At 41.2% G+C, this 19795-nt stretch overlaps 1 protein-coding gene across 1 annotated transcript in view; it reads right to left on the bottom strand.

The window, feature by feature from the left end:
- Positions 1-19795, bottom strand: part of DPY19L4 (dpy-19 like 4) — a 40254-nt gene that overhangs the window by 7368 nt on the left and 13091 nt on the right. The window contains exons 4-14 of the mRNA XM_032223075.1: positions 19415-19505; positions 17719-17840; positions 10917-11062; positions 9654-9777; positions 8216-8350; positions 7878-8009; positions 7691-7789; positions 6154-6227; positions 4087-4245; positions 3243-3389; positions 1206-1326 (exon numbers count right to left, since the gene is read on the bottom strand). Of these exons, the coding sequence (XP_032078966.1) occupies positions 1206-1326; positions 3243-3389; positions 4087-4245; positions 6154-6227; positions 7691-7789; positions 7878-8009; positions 8216-8350; positions 9654-9777; positions 10917-11062; positions 17719-17840; positions 19415-19505 (1350 nt within the window). The remainder of the gene's footprint in view (positions 1-1205; positions 1327-3242; positions 3390-4086; positions 4246-6153; positions 6228-7690; positions 7790-7877; positions 8010-8215; positions 8351-9653; positions 9778-10916; positions 11063-17718; positions 17841-19414; positions 19506-19795) is intronic.

Raw genomic sequence — 19795 nt, 5'->3', positions numbered from 1 at the left:
GTTGTACCTCTAATGTATGTTCAGCTAGGGAAGAGATGTAAAACACATATTATCCAGAAAATACAGAATTGGCAGATGGTAGCTCTACCAGAGTTGAGTAGATGATACCTATGCTCAAAAAATGGCCATAGAATGTACAAAAAGAGCACATTTTCAGTTATGTATGTATCATGTAAGCACATGTAAGCACATGTAAGTTAGCAGACACGCTCATTCACACAAGATACCAAAATTCCTGTATTTCTTCAGCTCCAGTGAGACAACCATCAATAAAGTTCAGATATTTACTCAACCAAGTATTCAAATTGCCACATGTTACTACAGCCTCTGCTTTGCAGCAAACAGAAGGGGAAGAAGACAAGATATAATCTAGAACCCACTTAGTATCCTAAACAGGCTGACAATATAGTATTTCCTTCTCCAGATTGGTCTTTAGTCCTTGGGAAGGCTATTTCCCCAGGCAATCAAGATCACAGAATAAGAACAGTCCCAGAATACCAATACTTCTGTAGCCTCCCTTGGCCAGAGGTGGTATTCAGCCCATTCTCTCCGGTTTGACCAAACCAGTAGCCGTGACTGTGGGAGGCTCCGCCCACCCACCCTGACATAATGTGTGAACACTGTGCATGCGCAGAAGGCGGTGCACATGTGCAGACGAGGAGTGAGTGAGCGAAGTGAGCGCGTTCACATTTGCAAACCTGTATGGAAGGTAAGTGAATCCTACCTCTGGCCATAACTAAGCCATCCATCTGTCACGATCACACTGTAACTCACATTTTGCCTGACTCACGAGGCTTCTCTAAACCTACAGCTCTTCAGCCAAATAACTAATCAAATATACTGCAACAATCATGTTAAAAAAATATGCAACTTAAAAATAGTACAAATCTCTACAACCCCAAGTCCTTTCCTATCTTTATCTATAAAAGCCGATGCAGCATGTCCCATCCACAAACCATACCCTTCGAATCCTACCCATATCAATTTTCCTTAAAATAATGACCTCCTAGAAGACTAAGAACAGTCTTTGACCAAGCAACAAAGACTTCATAAAACTGCAGTCTGAACATATCTAGAAGATACCAGGCTAGAAAGACTTGGCTATTTCCTTTCTGCAGACCATGATTTTGATGAGAGACGATTTTTATATGCCTATCAGTGAATAAAGCCATTCCTTACAGTCACTATAAATAAGATGAACTCACCAGCAGAACAGGATGCACAGTTTTCAGTCGGATCCACTTGAAAAGAGTCGTCCAAAGCTCAGGAGAACAGACTCCAAATGCCGCAATCATACAAACATATGGAGTCCATACATATTTCATTCTAGAGAAACAACACAAATCCAGAAAAAAGATAAAGGATGGTATCGATGTGTCAAAAAGGGACAAATTTGACAGAACCTGCTGAACTCGGACTTGAGAAATGAGAAATAGAGTTTAATTTCATCTGCACTATATTAATACTTCCCTGCCAATTCTAAGATAGCTTCATGGGCACCAATTTCATACTGTATGCACAAACAAGAAACAAAATGGAAATCTGTGAGGCATTTGTAACCCTCTGCAAACTTTGCAAACAGATTTCTGGGTAAAAGTCAGTTACCCTGTGAAAACTTTTCTTGCATCAACTGTACCAACAGTTTCTGAGAAGTCAAGAACAATTGGGGTCACATTCTCCCTGTTCGTTTGATAATGTCAGGTATCAGGATGATCAAGGCTTTTATGATGCCAAAAATTAGGTGTCTTCTATGTGTATCTAAGCAATTCTTTTCATTTATAACTGCCCAAAGTTGTATCATGTCAGCTCAACAGGAATGTCAGCTCTTTGTATCTATAAGATTTGCAAATCCCTGGAAGATTCACCCATTCACTTTTCTTTAAGGTTGGGTAATATCAGATATTATACTAAACAATAAAACAATACTATTACTTATGAATATGAACATTTGTTATTTAGAAATGTGGTCTTGATTATGTATTTTTGCCTAAATTAGGAACAGCAGGTAATGTTTCTTACCACATCTGTTCACTTATATATAAGGGCAACATATAAGAGGCAGCCTTAGTTCTGTTTTCTAAAGAGCAAATAACAACTGTCCAACCTCTATTAGTCCCAACTCATATGGCCAATGGATGTGCCAGAACAGGGGTCCCCAAACTTGGCAACTTTAAGACTTGTGGACTTCATAGCTGGCTGAAGAATTCTGGGAGTTGAAGTCCACAAGTCTTAAATTTGCCAGGTTTGAAGGCCTCTCTGCTAGAAGGTGCAACCAAAACATCTCAAGATAGCCTTATATCAGGTCATCCAAGATGTTCAAGAGTTGCTTGCAGAATTTGAAAGAAGGAAAATATAAACACATTACTGGACCTACATAACATTTATTGTAATGAAATACTTTTATATTTAATTACATACAAATAAAATTAAAGCAAATTTTGATCTGGTTTTCCTACTACTCCTTGGGCTCTTGGCAAAGATCAGAGGCAACCCTCATCCATGGTTCTAAAGTCACAGGTTGCCCACCTAAATCTGATACTGCAAGGATCAATGTCAAGGGCAAGAGTCTGTAATGCGCTAGATTAAGCTGTATTTTATTTGTAGCCAAAAGTTTGCACAATGACAACTGGTTGTTTGTAATCATTTATTTTAAAGGTAATAACAACATAGAAAGTCTTCATCTTTCAGTTTGTTTTTTTCATGGTAGCCAATCAGATGCTTTTGGGAAGAACACAAACATGAGTATGTATTCCTCCTACTATTTCTAGGTAACTATGCAGAGATATTCCATAAGCAATATTAGAAGTAACATAAAGCCAATCACAGTCAGCAGTCATTTATAATCTTACCTCTACCTGATTTTTTTATAAATGCCTTTTAAAATCATCTAATTTTGGTGATGCTGCACCTTGTAGGAGCAAACGCCTTAAGTTAATTTTCTAATATATTACTAATTCTCGTTTTGTTTTACAAAACACACTTTGATGAGTACAGAAGTAATAATGACAAATTCACTTAAATAGAGACTCCCACTGCAGGTCTCCCTACATAACTCTCCTTCCATATAAAGATGCTTGTAATCCAAGCCTGTTATTAACCAGCCACAAGTATTCATTTAAAAATCATTACCACTCTTATCCATGCTCAGGTAATTTTTAAAAAATCCATATGTGTAACATAAACAGTAATATCTTCCACCTTCCCAGTGAAAAGAAATCCATGCAGCCTTCTCACGGACTCACCCTTCCATCATCATAGAAAGCAACCCCAAGGAAACTGTGTGCAATATATGGTAGGCTACTTCTGGTCTTTCACCAATCCCGCCCTCATGTGTGGTTGGCTCGTTGACCCCGCTCTCATTTGTGGTTGGCTCGTTGACTTGTTTATTGCTGTGACATCAGAAGAGAAAGAAAACGGGGTTATCATACCTCTTTCTCTCTCTCTCTTTCTCTCATGGACAATTCAATAACCATCAGACCCAACAATTGTACTCTTCGTTATATTTTCCCTTAAATCCAAACTCTGATGTCTTAATAATAATTCAAGAAAACTGTGTAGCAAAGGAGTTACCCAAGGAAAGAATAAGGTACAAACATGCCCAAGCATCCTAAATACATACTATAATGTATTGATCAATAAACAGAGTGTGAATGGATAATGAATTCTGCTCAGTTCAAGAACTTTCTACAAATTCTTGGATTTTTCTAACTATCCAGAAATGCTTTCTAACATCAAGAATTTTTTAAATAGTCACAAGCTATTTGCAACAGGCTCCAATTATAGATCTGGAAGTATTTGAAGGGGGAAAATGGAAGAAAGTCTACAACAAACGCAAAGACAGCTCATATTCTTTCTACCTAATTTTGAAGATGAAGGGCAAAAGTGTTAAACACATATGCAAATATGACATGCAGGTATCGTATTTATACCATATGCAAAGGAAGTTAGAATTCAAATTTAATGCTACCACTTTATTTAGCTTGGAAGCCCCTTACGCAACATGTAATGGGTGTATTATTTACACCAGGTAACTAGTTTCTACAGAAACTACAGAACAAAAATGAAACTTGATAAAAATCAACTTACCCCATTTTCCTAAAAGAAGCCTGACCCACAGAAGCAAGGCAAATAATTAGCACCAAAAGGTAGAATGGCAATAGCGAAGAATGAGTGAGCCGCAGGAAGAAGTCTTGGGATGGTGTCTGAAGTGATTCTTGACAAAGCAGCCAATTAACTGTGAAGTTCCTGTTAATGTCAATGGAAGCGAAACACATTTAATAGCCAGACATGATCCCAGCCAATCAGAATAACCTGTTGTATTGATTAGATTGGCATGGGAAAGGCTATTCCCTAAATATGTTTTCATTTTGCAGGCATGTTTAAAAGAACAAGCAACAGGGTCACTTACAGAGCTTATTTCACCAGATTTATTTATTTGTTTATTTGTTCATTTTTATGCTGCCCATCTCCTCTATAAACACTGTTTAACAACATCACGGTGAAAACAGAGTGGCTCATTTTGACCTTTCAGTGGCAGACTGGGGATACTCTCCCAAGTAGAACAATGAGAATAAAGAAAAGTGTGTAGCTGTAAATATGCTTTAAGTTAATGTACACTTTAATTGAAATCTAATGTTTTTTTCTCAATTGTTGAATAACTTTTCTTTGGGTGCCTTAAAATTAAGATTTGAAGGCATGTTTAGGAAAGTCTTAGGGACTGCTCTTACGTTTTCCAGGGGCCAGATGTATGTTTGGCCTGAGTCTATTCAACCCCATTTTATCCAGAATTCTTCCACTCTCACAGCCTGTGGGCATTTCCGTCTTCTATAGAAAGACAACTTCATGCTCTCAGCTGAGGCCACCTTTCCACCTTCCCCTGTACATAAGCATGTTTCTTTCTTCCCAAATGTTCCATCTGCTTCCTCACTTGCTGTCTACCTAACATCTATTTCCAGCTTTGCTTTCCATTTAACTCCTTGATCTGTCTTTTAGCTTCTCCCTCGAGTTTACTAGTCCACAGATCTCACTTAACTAACAGCAACTCCTGAGGTCTCTCACTAAATAAGACATGTTTTGTGGAAACCCACTAGATGATGCTGAATTCTTATTTCTAGCAATCCCAGGCAGCATGTTTGATGATCAGGGCTGATCAAATTGATGGGGACTCCCAACATAAAAAAACATTTCACAAGAAAAAAGCAAACTAAAGGAATACATAAAATTATTCCAGATCTGCTGCTCGGTAATTTATTGTGTTCTTACTGGTATCTGAACCTCAGTTTACGAGGGACTAGTATCTCATCTTTATTCAGCAATTATTCTGGCTTCTTTGCCTACACAGTTCATAGCAAGGACAGAACCATACATTTTAAAAAGAGCCCAAGATGTCCCAACTGCTAATATCTACTTATGATAACTGCTACTATGTGTGGGCAGAAAAGATGCTCAAAACTGATGCAAGGCCTCGTCTGGTGCTTCTAGGACATAATTATGAGGACTGTGCAGGGTTTCCCACTGATTCTCTCAAAGGCCTTGAAGTGTTAATGGAATACCTATCTGCATCATTAAAAGCAGCAATAGCACTTAGACTTATATACCGCTTCACGGTGCTTTTTACAGCCCTCTCTAAGCAGTTTACAGAGTCAGCATATTGCCCCCAACAGTTTGGGTCCTCATTTTACCCACCTCGGAAGGATAGAAGGCTGTGTCAACCTTGAACCTGGTGAGATTTGAACTGCCAAACTGCTGGCAGCCGGCAAGTCAGCAGAAGTAGCCTGCAGTACTGCATTCTCACCACTGCGCTTCTAAGTAACTGTCAGCTAAAAGTAGCTGTCTCTTTTCACACAGCAGCAGAAGAATTCACAGGAAACAGCAGCCTTTGAGAGGACTACAATTGTACTGTTATGTACCACTAATCCCTTTTGGAAACCGAATATAAAATGCTGTCTAATAAGTATGTGTTATCTGAGCTGAGGTTGGATTCCCCTTTGTTAAAATTCAGAACATAACTCAAAATATACTGTTTAACAATCCACCATACCTTTTAGAATTGTGCTTATTTATTTCTTTGCTTTATAAACTATCACCATAAAGGGGTATTAAAACTAAAAATAATTATTTTGCAATTTAGGTAGATCATTACTTCAAACTTACTTATTTGTATTTAATCCCAATTTTACTTCAAGAACTTTAATTAAATGCTCATTTTCTTTATGGGAAATAAATCTCTGAAAAAGAAAAGACATACTGCATATAGATAGCATTCTTTTCACTCAGGTAACAGAATTACATGAGATTAGTTAAGTATCATTTGATTACTTGCATTACATTTTCTAACACATTTATGTAACAAAGATTAAAGGGAAGCCTCTATCTGTCAGATACGGTTGCTCTACAGCTGTGCTCTTCACCCACCTATGGAGTCCAACAAGATCTGGAGATCCCGTTAAGAGAAAGACCACAAGAGGAAGGAGTCTTGTAAAGCTCATTACTGAAGATCTTACTGGAGAGATGAGGTCATGGGTCTAGCTGCAAAAACTGGGAATGTAAGGAACTCACTGTGAAATTTCATTAGCTATTAGCAGTTTCTCAGTAAATATATGGGCAGTCCTCTGTTTACAACCACAATAGTGCCCCAAATTCTGTCGCCAAATGAGTTATTAAGTCAATTTTGACCCAATTTAAAACCTTTCTTGCCACAGTTTAAGTGAATTACTGCAGTTGTTAGGTTAGTGACATGGTTGTTAAGTGAAACTGACTTCCCTGTTGACTTGGCTTGTCAGAAGGCTGCAAGAGGCGATCGCATGGCCCTGAGAATCTGCAACTGTCATAAATATGAACCAGTTGCCAAGCATCCAAATTTTTATCATGTGACCATGAGGATGCTGCAACAGTCATGAGTGTGGAAAAACACCCATAAATCACTTTTTTCAGTAATGTTGTAACTTTGGTAACTAAACGAACTGTGGTAAGTTAAGGACTACCTACTATCGTGTTTTCCCCAAAATAAGACAGGGTCTTATTTTTTTTGACCCCCGAAATAAGCACTTGGCCTTATTTTCGGGGAGGTCTTATAGTATTTGTGGTACAGGAGGCGGTGAACGTGGTCACCTCACGGCTGCTGCTGTGTTGCAATATTTTCGGGGAAGGGCTTATTTTAGTGCATACGCTCAAAAGCCCAATTGGGGTTATTATCCGGGAGGTCTTATTTTCAGGGAAATAGGGTATTATAACTCAAAACTGGTTAATGATACTTTGTGATAAGAATTTATGTTCTTGGTTCAGTATCTTTTGTTTTTACTGCACTTTTGTAATAAAAAAAAATGGGTAGAGTTTGGGAAGCAGCCCTCCATTTCCTTGTTTTCACTCCCCTCACTCCCCCATTCCCAAATTTTCCCATCAACACTTTAATTCCAAACATGTAAAAAAGCAGCTTAAACACACTGGGAACATTTAATATCTTTTTTCCACTGTACTCTATAGTCTTTTCTAATCAAGTATCCTCCAAGGTTTTCATCCCTATAACTCTAGTCTACTATTCAGAGAGGTTTGGCTCCATTAACTATTTTACCAGTTAAAAAAACACTGGGAAATAGTTTCATCAGAAGTTTCCTCCTCTCTTGGACCTTACATACGATTTATCTGTACTGTTGTGCACAATTAAATGAAAAAATGTAAAGATAACGATTACCTTCATTGTAAGATTCAAAGTCACGGTGACTGTGAACACCAAATAAAAATAGATGACTTTCAGCATCCTTGAAAGAAGAGTTCCCTTTTTCATATTCATCTACGAAAAAGCAACAGACCTGTTTATTTCTCGACAGAAACTTTAATACAGAGAAGTGCATAACTATAAATAATATCTCCAACCTTACCTGAAGGTATTTTGCCAGCAAGGCTGTGGCAGCAAGGCTTAATAGAGGAGATACTAATAAAGCTGGATTTTCAAATTGTAACACATATCCCAAGAAGAGGGAAAACAGGTAGATTTTATATATTTCATGCACCTACAGATAAAGAAATAAAACATCAACATGCCTTGATTTTTAAGAAATTCTGAGTTACAGCTGCACAATAATTTGCTCTCTGTCCTTTGTGTTTTTTTTCCCTAAGCCCACCCCAATCCTACAGATGGCGCTTACAGAAGGCAAAGAAAACAAAGCAGAATCTGAATTTAAAAGTATATAATGAATGTGTCTGAATGTCCAGATACCTTCTCTGTCTGTGTGAACCCTATGACATCGAGCAGGAAAAGAGAGACCGCTTGGATAAATAGTAGATAATGACTGTATTCCCACATCATCATAAAAGTGTATGTTGAAGCACTAACCAGCAAGTAGCAAAATCTCTGAAAAAGAGCATAAGAAGGAAGAGAAGAAAAGGGAAACGCATTACAAATAACCAATTAAACTTAGGAACTTTGAATGTATATTGGGAACAACAAGGTTGAATTGCTTGGGAGTTTTGTTATTGTGCAGTTCCAGACGTATCTAATCAGAAACGCCACTAAATCAGGCCACTGTTTGCAGGAATGCACATTTTTCTCTGATTGCTTCCTTCCCCAGGCACTGCTAGGCTGCTTGCCTGCTTCCATCTGAAGAGACATTAATTGATGAACTCTGTTTCCCCCCTTAAATTTCAGCAGTGGCTTTTCTGCAGCCACCTCTCCTGCTCTTTTCAGCTCCCTGCCCTCTGCGTGTTTTCATTCCAAGTGATTCATTACAAGTTTGGCTAGACAAGGTTGTTGGGTCAGTAATATGCAGACAGAATTTTTCATGGTTTTGCTTTAGTGTGAGCGGAGCGGTGGACCATTCTTTTCTTTTCCTTAACCATGTAAAACTGACAAAGACTTTTGCCAGTTTCCTCCTACAGCGCAAGTGATAGGGAGAATGGTAAAACAATGGGGGTGGGGGTGGGATGTGTGTATGTGTCTTCTTTTCTACTGGTCCACCAACAGGCACAACAAATGGAAAGGTATCAAGTATGGGGGAGAAGGTGTGATACAAAAGCTTTATCAATGGAAACTACGTGACCTCAAAGACTTGCCCACAAAAAAGGAAAGTGTTTGTCTTCCTGGCACAGGTAGGAGGGGCAAAGAAGCAGAGGAATCTAGCAACCAAGGATTAGCACAGTCCAGGTAGAGCACTAGGCTATCTCTGTAGCCAAAACAGAGGAGGGGTTTTTAAATATGGAGCAGGATTTCTTAAGCTAGCTCCCTTTACAGGCAGTTTTCACACAAGAGTCACGTAGCTTAAGTCAGCAGTCCAATGTTTGAACTTACTCTTGCAAAGCAAAATGTTGAAAGTCTGTTTTGAAAGAAAAGATCAGAGAAGAAAATTTCAACAAGAGATCATAAATATCTGAAACAATCTCAAGGTCAGAGGTTTTAACAGCAGAGATTGGCAGAATAGGACCACACCTTCAAAAGGGGAACTTAATAAATAGTTCCTGGTTCGGGAAGAAAAACAGGTTTTAGCAAACACTGTTATCTCTCTAAAAACCAGATGTACAAGGAGAAAACAAGAGACTGGTTCTATCCCCTCAAAAGCATATTGACCCAAAGTGATTGTTACCCATCAATTATTCTAGTTTACATCCTTTTTAAATCCATTTTTAACCATTTTATTTCCACTTAAACACTTTTCTCTTACTTCAGCTGATGAGTTTATATTATTCTTTAGATAGCCTGTTAGAGCTGCAACTTGACAAGCAAAATACGGCAGAGCCCAGTTCTCCCTAGCAGGTATTGAATAATCTATTCTTGTTGTGTCCGCTCTAAAAAGCAAGCAGAAAAAAGAAACAATGTACTGACTTACTTTATAACATGAATATTCAATTATGCAGCATGACTGAAAGAAACTACATATCTGTATTAATATTTAGAAGTGGAGACACATTTGGGGATTGATCATACAGTCCTCTTAATTTATGTTTTATACAGCTAGAAACAAGTTCCACTGAAAGCAGATGCCATTTTTCACTTGCCAACCTTGAAAAAAATCTCAATATCTGAATGAGCAGTAGAAAATTCCATCTTTGTAGGGTAAACTTGGAAGTTAATAAATGTATCCTCAGAGAAAGCCATGGCAACCACTTCTGTATGATACTGAGAAAGAACAGGGGTATGTCCATTTAATCATTAGGATTCAACCTTGATTTGAAGGTGAAGTTACTACAATTGCACACAGTGTCAACTGCAATGAGTTTCAGTGTATTCTTCATTCTACAAAATGGCCAAATGTAACAAAAGATCAGTCATAACAATGTGAGAAATATCTTTCTTCTAATAATTCCAATGAGAAATATTACTTAATGGAAACTGTATATATATCTGCCAAACAACATTTCCTTAAAGGTAAAGGTTCCCTTTGGACATATGTGCTAGTCATTCCCGACTCTAGGGGGCGGTGCTCATCTCTGTTTCAAAGCCGAAGAGCCAGCACTGTCCAAAGGCATCTTCATGGTCATGTGGCTGGCATGACTAAATTCCAAGGGCGCACGGAACGTTGTTACCTTCCCACTAAAGTGGTCCTTATTTTTCATGCTTTCGAACTGCTAGGTTGGCAGAAACTGGGAGAAGTAACGGGAGCTCACTCTGTTACATGGCACTGGGGATTCAAACAGCCTAACTCCCGACCTTTCTGATCGACAAGCTCAACGTCTTTACCACTGAGCCACCGTGTCACTATAACATTTCTTTAAGGTTTCACAAATCCCAGCAAGAATATAACTGCTTCTTTTGTTAAGGCAAGAAAACAAGAGTTCAGTGTAAAAGAAACATCCTTGGAGAGGAAGAAAAGTTCATCCAAGCTACCCAGAGCTGCTCTCATCGTTACTTTGTCCTAAAAGTTGAAGGTGGCAAATCTAGCATTTTAAGATTGTACTGCAGAGAGAAAATCAATAGTTGTTTTTACCTGTTAATAATGAACCAGGCAACAGTCAGCATCCCTGCTAGCCAAGTCCCACTCATAAGCCAGCTGGTTACGAATAATGCGGTCACATAAATGCCCTGTAGCCCAAATACTATGCCAATGTAAAAATAGACTGGCTCAATAACTTCCTGAAAAGTAAAAGATAAATGTTGTTTTATAAACATATAGTAGCTGAGTGATAGTTAGAACATCTCAACTGAGATTTACCAAGGGAAACAGCTTCTTGTAGCCCCAAGGGACCATCAACCTATGTAAACAAGGAAAGACCAAATCATAACTCTAAATGTTTTCATCTGCTTGCTGAACACTCTCATAAAAATAATTCCAGTTCTGCCGCTTTTTGAAAGTTCTTTTTTCCCCTAAGTGAGGAAAACTTGTATGACTTAATTTGTACATACATTATTTCAAATGCAAGTTTTGCCTTTGTCTGTAGACTCTGTAAACCACTTAGAGAGTGCTGCAAAGCACTGTGAAGCAGTATAGAAGTCTAAGTGCTAGTCCCAAAAGTGCTTTTTTCTTTGAAGATGTTTTGCTTCTCATCCATGGCTGTCCCAAAAGTGCATGAGAAGCTAAATGCCTTCAAAGAAAAAAACAAGAAAGTCCAGTTGCCTCCTGAAAAAGCACCTTTGGGACAACCATGATCTGGATGACTGAGAATCTTCATACACCTCTAACTGCTAGTGCTAGTCTAGTCCCTTGCCCTTACCTAATCTTTAGAATATTACACCTGAGTTATACCAACACAAAGGCCAAATGCATTCCTTGGCCTTAAAGAGCTATGCATACATGTCCCATTAGACTCTGAAAGGATGGTATAGATTCAACTCACCAACTATATCAAGTTTAATCCTCATCCATGAGATTGGAAATATTTAGGTTGCTTCATATACAACAATAATTCTCAAACTTTGATCTGCTTACTACTGATAACCTAAGAAAGCTCCTCTAGGTAGTTCACTGCAGCCAGAGCCTGCTTGCCACATCAAGCCCCACCTCCTCCCTACATTCATGCTACCGATAGATAGCTGACTTGCAAAAAAGATCAGTAATTAAATACTGATTCAGTGTGAAGTGTAGATGATAATACAACAGGAGCCTTCTGAAAAATGCCAACATGGAATAATCTAAAATGCAGTTAAAAGGCAAAGGTTCCCCTTGCACATATGTGCTAGTCGTTCCCAACTCTAGGGGGCGGTGCTCATCTCTGTTTCAAAGTTGAAGAGCCAGCGCTGTCTGAACACATCTGTGTGGTCATGTGGCCAGCATGACTAAATGCCAATGGAACACTGTTACTTTCCCACTAAAGGGGGTTCCTATTTTTCTCCTTGCATTTTTACATCTTTGAACAGCTATGTTGGCAGAAGCTGAGACAAGTAACGTGAGCTACGCAGCACTAGGGATTTGAACTGCCGAACTGCTGAACTTTCGATCGACAAGCTCAGCATCTTAGCCATTGAGTGACTGTGACCCTTAAAAATGCAGTTCCAACTGCCAATCTATGCCTTGCTAGCAAAACCTATAGATTCACCCAAACAATCCCCTCCCTTGCCTCCCTCTCACCCCGAATGCCCCTAGGGATTATAATAATTAATATCTCAAAATGAAGTTTCACTGGGCTGGAACTCCTTTGGACCCACCTTCCAATAGTCATTACCGAAACCCTTTGCCCAAGGGAAGAAGATTGGAACTTCTTAAGAGATTGCTATGGTAGATCATTCATGGCCAGAGAGGGCATTGGTAACTTACCTGATACGCCTCTTCTAATAAGGTGGAGATAGCATCCATGCATGGGTTGACACTGTTCGTGCTCTGATTGGACTGAGTCTGATTACTAATTAATTAACCACCATATAACCCACCTCCATGAGTGGCACCACCCAGTTTCCGGCGAAAAGGAAAAAAGACAGACTCCACGTGTTATCCAAACAAATTTCAACTTTAGTGATTCAAAGAAAAAAATCATCACAAATATGCCAATACAAACATCTGAAATTAGAACAAAAACAGTCCTGGGGAGACAAGGAACAGTCAAATTAAGGGCTGGGGCTGGATGCTATCTCCACCTTATTAGAAGAGACATATCAGGTAAGTTACCAACGTCCTTTCTCAATAATGGTGGAGATAACATCCATGCATGGGACATACCCAAGCCGTATAAGCCTCAAGGGCGGGCAATAGACTGTTCCGAAACTGACCCTTCCGACCGAATGGCCTGCAGCACTCTCCTCCCAAAAGCAGCATTGGTTGATGCGAATTTGTCAAGTTTGTAATTATGTATGAAAGGAGACAGAGAAGCCCATGTAGCCGCCCTACAAATCTCATCCAGAGAAGCCTGGGTCACCCATGCTGTCATGGTGGCAGCGCTCCTCGTAGAGTGGACCGTTACCTCTGCTGGCCTTGACTCCTGGCGTGAGTTGTATGCTGCCACAATGCAACGTCTAACCTACCTTCCAATGGTCGTTACCAAAACCCATTGCCCAAGGGAAGAAGACTGGAATGAAACAAAAAGGGCCTCTGAGTGTCTGTAACCAGCCATGCGATCAATGTAAACTCTCAATGCCCGACGCACATCTAACTTGTGCCAACGACGTTCCAATTCATGTCTGGGTGAGGGGCAAACATTTGGTAACACCACCTCCTGCGTGCAGTGAAACCAAGACCCCACCTTTGGCATAAAGGAAGGGTTCAGTCTGAGGACCACCTGGTCCTCATGGAACCTAGAGAGGTCATCCCACACAGACAAGGCATGCAGTTTGGAGATATGCCTTGATGACGTCTCGGCCACCAGGAATGCTACCTTCCAGGTAAGTAATTGTAAAGACACTTCCTGAAGGGGCTCAAATGGTGGATCTATCAGGGCCTCCAGAACTTTAGCCAGATCCCAGGTCAGATACCTATGCACTGCTGGGGGTTTTAGATTAACTGCCCCTTTCAAGAACCCTCTGACGTTGAGATGATGTGCTAATGACTGTCCCCCACCCCAGGTAAGTACACTACTAAGGGCAGCCACCTATCTCCTAAGAGTGTTGGGTGACAATCCCTTTTCCAAACCATCCTGTAGAAATTCCAGAACCTGAGGGATGGTAGACTGAACTGGCGGGATATGTTTGGTTGCACACCGAGAAAATTTTTTCCAGGTGGCATTATAAATGCAGATGGTTGAAGGTCTCCTGGAGGCCTGTATAGTAGAAATGACCCTGTCCAAGAGATTGCTGTCCCTCAGCGCAAGCCACTCAACCACCAGACGGTCAGCTGCAGCCACTGAGGGTCCGGGTGTTCCAGAGACCCCTGGGTGAGGACAACCTTGTCTGGTGGAATCCTCCAAGATCTCTCTCCACCGACAGTGCCCGCAGGTTGGCAAACCAGGGGCGTCGCGGCCAGTGAGGCGCCAGAAGGATGATCTCCGCTCCGATGCAGAGGACCACGTGGATGGCTCTGGGGAGGAATCAGGGGGAACGCATAGAGCAGGCCCCTGGACCAGGGGCAGCAAAGGGCATCCACTGCTTTCGCTCCAGGTGTGATGAACCACGTGAAAAACTTTGTCAGCTGGGTGTTGTCCGCGGTGGCACACAGGTCAATGATTAGGAGACTGAAACGCCAGATGGGCACATGCAGGTATGCTTCCATGAGGTCAACTGAAAATCGCTTTCGCGAATACCTTCCAGAATGGTGATTAAGGAATGCATTTTAAAACATCTGTACTTGACAAACCTGTTTAATCGTTTCAAATCAAGGATGGCCCTCCACCCTCCAGAGGCCTTAGGTATCACAAACAGAGCAGAATAGAAACCACAGCAGGCTTGGTCAGCCGGTACCTCTTGTAAAGCTCTAATCTCGAGCAAATGCTGTATAGCGGACTGCATACGGGACCTCCTCTGGGGGTTGTTAGAAACAGGGCAACGAAAAAAGAACTTTGGGGGGTGTGGAAACAAACTCCAAGGCCAAACCAAACCTGACCGTAGCTCTAACCCAGGCATCAGTAGTTGTGGCCTCCCATTGGACAGCGAAAAAATGTAACCTGCCTCCAATGGGGAACTGTTTCTGAGAGCGATTATGTTCTGCAGTAGTATCGGTTACCACCTCCCCGAAAGGGACGCTTAGATTGGTTACCCTTCTACTGCTGATACTGTTGTTGCCTAGACCACTGAAAGAACCCTCCCTGTGGGCGATAACCCGAAGGAGAGTACTCTGGCTGTCAGGTGGGACCCCCATACTCCTGGGCACGAAAGGGGTGTCTTCTAGGGTAAGGAGCCGGGCGTGCAAACCCCTTCTTGGGATTGGAGGGGAGGATTTTGCATTTATCCTTACCCTCAATCAATAGGGGGGTGAGTGAATCCCCAAAGAGGATGCCCCCCCGTATATGGCTCAGAGGCAAGGCACCATTTATGTTTGACATCTGTTTGCCACTGTCGCAGCCACAAAAGTCTGTGTGAGGCTACCAAGGATGCCATTGCCCTAGAGGCGAACCGAGTAGCGCTCAAAGTGGTGTCCACAGTGAATTGTACAGCAGCTACAATCTTGTTCAAATCCTGATTGGATCTTGAATCCCCAACCGGGATCTGCCCCTGTAGCTGTTGTAGCCAGCTAAGGCTCAAGCGGGAGAAAAAAGAAGCCGCTATCGAGGCTCGCATGGCCCAGGCGGCCGCCTGGTGGCCCCGCTGGATGACCTGGTCAGCCTGTCTGTCCTATGGCTTGAGTATGTCCTCTTGCGCTCCCGGCATTGTGGTGTTGGTGTACAGGGCTGTGACTGGCGGGTCAATTGTTGGTCACAAGTGCCTTGTTAAGGTTGTCTGCAACGTTATAGAAACATCTATCATTGGTTGACGGAGCTAGGACAGACGCAGGAGTGGACCACTGACACTGAATAATATCGACAAACAGCTGTGGGGCCGGAATGGTGTCGGTCTCCAACATGTGTTCAATAAACCAAACACTGGTCGGCTGGGACTGTGGTGGGGGTTCCTTCACTGTTTGAGTCCCAAGCTCCAAAGCTGCCTTGGCCTTGCATAATAAGGGGGTGAACAAGTTAGATGGAAAAAGGCCCGTGTAGGAGGGTTTATCAGTGACGGGCGCCTCCTCATCTGACAGGTCAGCCTCCCTGATTTTGCCCTCTTCCGAAGTGAGGGAGGGGCTGCAGTCGGGTTCGGGTAGTTGGGAAAGAGCTGTAGGTGCCAGCACCCCCCCCCTGCTCGGGATGTGACCCAGAGGGCCTCAGACTGCTGCCCCGAGGCTTCCTCCTTTAGTCCAGCCGCAATCCCTTGTTTTATAGCTTCCGCTATAAAGTCCTGGTAACTAGAGGGCATAGCTGGCATAGCTGCAGGGGCATACAAGGCTGGCAATGGGGGCCAGGTGCTCTTCCGGGCGAAGGCCAGCCACAGTCGGGGTGAAGGTGGCCTCCATGCTCCTACCCTGGAAATGTGGCAAAATGGTCCTCCAAAGTCCCGATGTGTTAATTGGAGCCGCTTCGGAAATTGACACGTTGCCCAGCTGCTGCGCTCTCTCCCTGTCACCGCGGGGAGCTCTCTCTCTGTCACTGCGGCTGTCAGGTTTGAAAGAAAATGCTGACCGTGCACGCCGGTTCTCTGCCTCCCAGGCACGGCGTTTAAACTAGCGAGGGAGCAGGCCGTTCCTTGTGCTGTTCAGGGGGGAGGTGCGTGGCCTGTGGCCAGCAGCCCTGTGGCCCCAAATGTCCAGATCCCCAATGTTTGGATCAAGGATACTCACAATTGTTGTTAAGAATCAAAAGGTTTGAATCTATTAAAGTTTTGACCAAATAAGGCAGTGGTAGTCAACCTGGTCCCTACCGCCCACTAGTGGACATTCCAGCTTTCATGGTGGGCGGTATGGGTTTTGTCCGATACTGAAGCACTTTCCTTTTTTTTAAATTTAATTGACTTTTAAAAAAAAAATTCATAGCATTATTTAAAAACATTTTCATTAGGTTTTCATAAAATCACCATTATTGTGGAACCGGTGGGTAGCTAGAATTTTACTACTAACAGAGATACAAAAGTGGGTGGTAGGTATAAAAAGGTTGACTACCCCTGAAATAAGGTAAAGAAAAGAAGGATAACACGACTACCCAGAGTGGACTGAGTCGGAAACTGGGTGCCCCCCCTCATGGAGGCGGGTTATATGGTGGTTAATTAATTAGTAATCAGACTCAGTCCAATCAGAGCACGGACAGTGTCAACCCATGCATGGATGCTATCTCCACCCTTATTGAGAAGTTTCTGCTCAGACTTATTATTCTGGCATAGCATATGTAAAATAATTCATTAAATAAAGTAAGGAGATTGTTTTAATTGATGCAATGTTTCTCTTTGCTGCTCAGGGATTTTAAGGAGGAGTTAGGAACGGAAGTTAACGAAAGAGTGGTTTGACAAAGATTAGCTAATGAATTCATAATAAAACTATGATACGAATACAGAATTTGCCAGCCCAGAACCTTAACGTTTTACTTTTTTTATGAGCGGACCCAAAATTCTTGCTTTCATAAGACTGGAATTGCCAGTCTTGATCCTGAGTGTGACCCCCAGCATTATTAGTTTCTTACACTTTTTTTTTGCTTTCTTAACTAAATTGGCACAGGAGGAATCACACAAGAGTAAGCTGCATTTCCCCCCCTAAGAAATGGAGTACATTCTCAATGCAAAGTAAGATGGCCTCCTAATAGCTCCTATTGTTTTCACCTGGCCTCTGAAATAAAGCAAGCCCATTTCTTTTAGGCAGTAAACTTTCCTGGTTCTGTCACACAAGATGATAAAAAAGAAAGGATGCATACCTCACTGCCAGATGCCTGATATAAAATGCTGGCGATCAATTCGGGATACAAAGTCATCTGTCGTACAGTGTTCATTGTTTTTAGTGACAGGGTCCTGTTGTCATGAATAAGCTGATGAATGCCTGTGAATGAAGGAGGCATGGAGATATGGTAATTTTTTCTCAATACAAATAGTTGTATCCAACAAAACGAATAATCCAGATGCCAACATTATTTATGTATTTATCTAAAAGACATATCTGGCTGTCCCAATTTGTCATCTCAGCAAGTGACTCTAGTTGGCTAATACCAATGATAATATTAAACAAACAAACACACACACACACACACACACACAAATAAGGCAACAATCACAATAGTACTGTGGACATTCTTAAGAACACAGCATTGTGGACATTGTTAAGAACCTCTCAACATAGAACAGCCAATGGAAAATCAACAGGGTTTGGGCCATCGAGACTTGGGGGAAATGATATTTGATTGGGGAGATGTTCCAACAGATCAAATCAACTAACATGGTTTCATACAGAGAGCTCAAAGCATTCTACCCTGTCAGATCTGTTGAGATGAGCAGAAGAGATAAGTTGGAGATAAGTTGTCCCACAAGTTTGTCTTATGCTCCTACCATATATCTGTGTGCTACCCTATAAAGGCTACTTTGATAAATGCCCATCATCGTCACACACTATAGAAGGCTCCTAGATGCCATCTCATAAAAATCAGGAGGAATATAAAAGACATTTGATTTACTGGAGATAATCCATTCTTGCTTGTTTCTGAAAAGTAGATTATTCAACCAAATTCTTTCTAAAGCTTGTTTGAGAAGATAATTGCACCCCATGATTATGGCAATTTGACAGAAAGTTATATCCATAGGCCCACCATTCCAGGGGACAAACTTCATTATGTCTACCCTGAAATCTAGCTCTGTACTTAATGTTCAATGTCAGATCAGGCACTAGAGTTCAGACGGCAATACAATCTAAAGAAATACTCTATTGGGAGCCAATATGGTAGGGCGATTAGGATACTGGACTGGGGAGACCATGGTTCAGATCAACATCAGTCATGGGGAATTTATTGGATGACTTTGGGTCACCCAACTATTTTGTAGAGTTGTTTGGCTCTAATTGTTTTTAAATCTCAATGCTTTTAGTAAATCTTAAGTCTCCCTAATTGTCTATAAACTCTCTTCCTTTTTCTTTTTTTCTTTTAGATCACGTGAATCATCTCATGGTGATTCATATGGGCTTCTCTAAATCACCATCCAGATTTGAGGCACATCTCCCTTTAGTCTAAACCTAGCCTATAGTTAGGGAGATGTGCCTCAAATACTAAATCTAGATGATGATTCAGAGAAGTCCATATAAATCACTATGAGGTCATTCACATGAGCCCCTAAAAGAAGAAAAGAAAAGAAGTTAATCCATGGGCTAGTTTTTCATAAATAATTGGATTAATGTGATTACAAATGAGATCCTAGGGAATAAGAGATAAAATGGGTAGATAAAAGCTTTGTTAATCTCCACTGCATTGAAGCATACGTGTAAATTTAGTGTCACATAAACTTTCATTCACTCTGTCCCAGGGTTCTGTGTAGCCTGAAGATTTGCAAGCATTTAGCCCTAAAAGGTAATGCATATTGTACAGTCCTGATTTCCCTTCAGTTACCATTTAGCCAGTGTATTTGCCTTACCTTTTTTAAAAGAGGAGGCTTTTAACAGTTCTTTATAAAATGAATAGTAAATGGCACTGTCACCCTGAAATGTGATTTCTCGTTCAAGTTCCTAGGGAAAAAAAGAGTTACCAGAAAATGTAAGCTAGGGATAACATGAGTCCCCCAATCTGTTTCTCAGAACACAAAGATTATGCTTTCAAAACTGAACAGTCTACTAATTCACAAATTTGCCCAAAATTTTCAAATGGACAATGAAAAAAGGGACCATTAGATTGGCTTAATACATCAAATCACATTTTTTTTTAAGAATTAACTAACACTGCAGACAAAATAGTCCCTAAATGCAAATTTCACTCACTCTCATTATGCTTTTGAAAAATGCCCACAATGGTCTTTGAG

This window comes from Thamnophis elegans, chromosome 8 (assembly GCF_009769535.1).
Source record: "Thamnophis elegans isolate rThaEle1 chromosome 8, rThaEle1.pri, whole genome shotgun sequence".
Classification (NCBI taxonomy): Eukaryota; Metazoa; Chordata; class Lepidosauria; order Squamata; family Colubridae; genus Thamnophis; species Thamnophis elegans.
The sequence above is the reverse complement of the archived record's forward strand: the minus strand, read 5'-3'. Positions and strand labels throughout refer to the sequence as shown.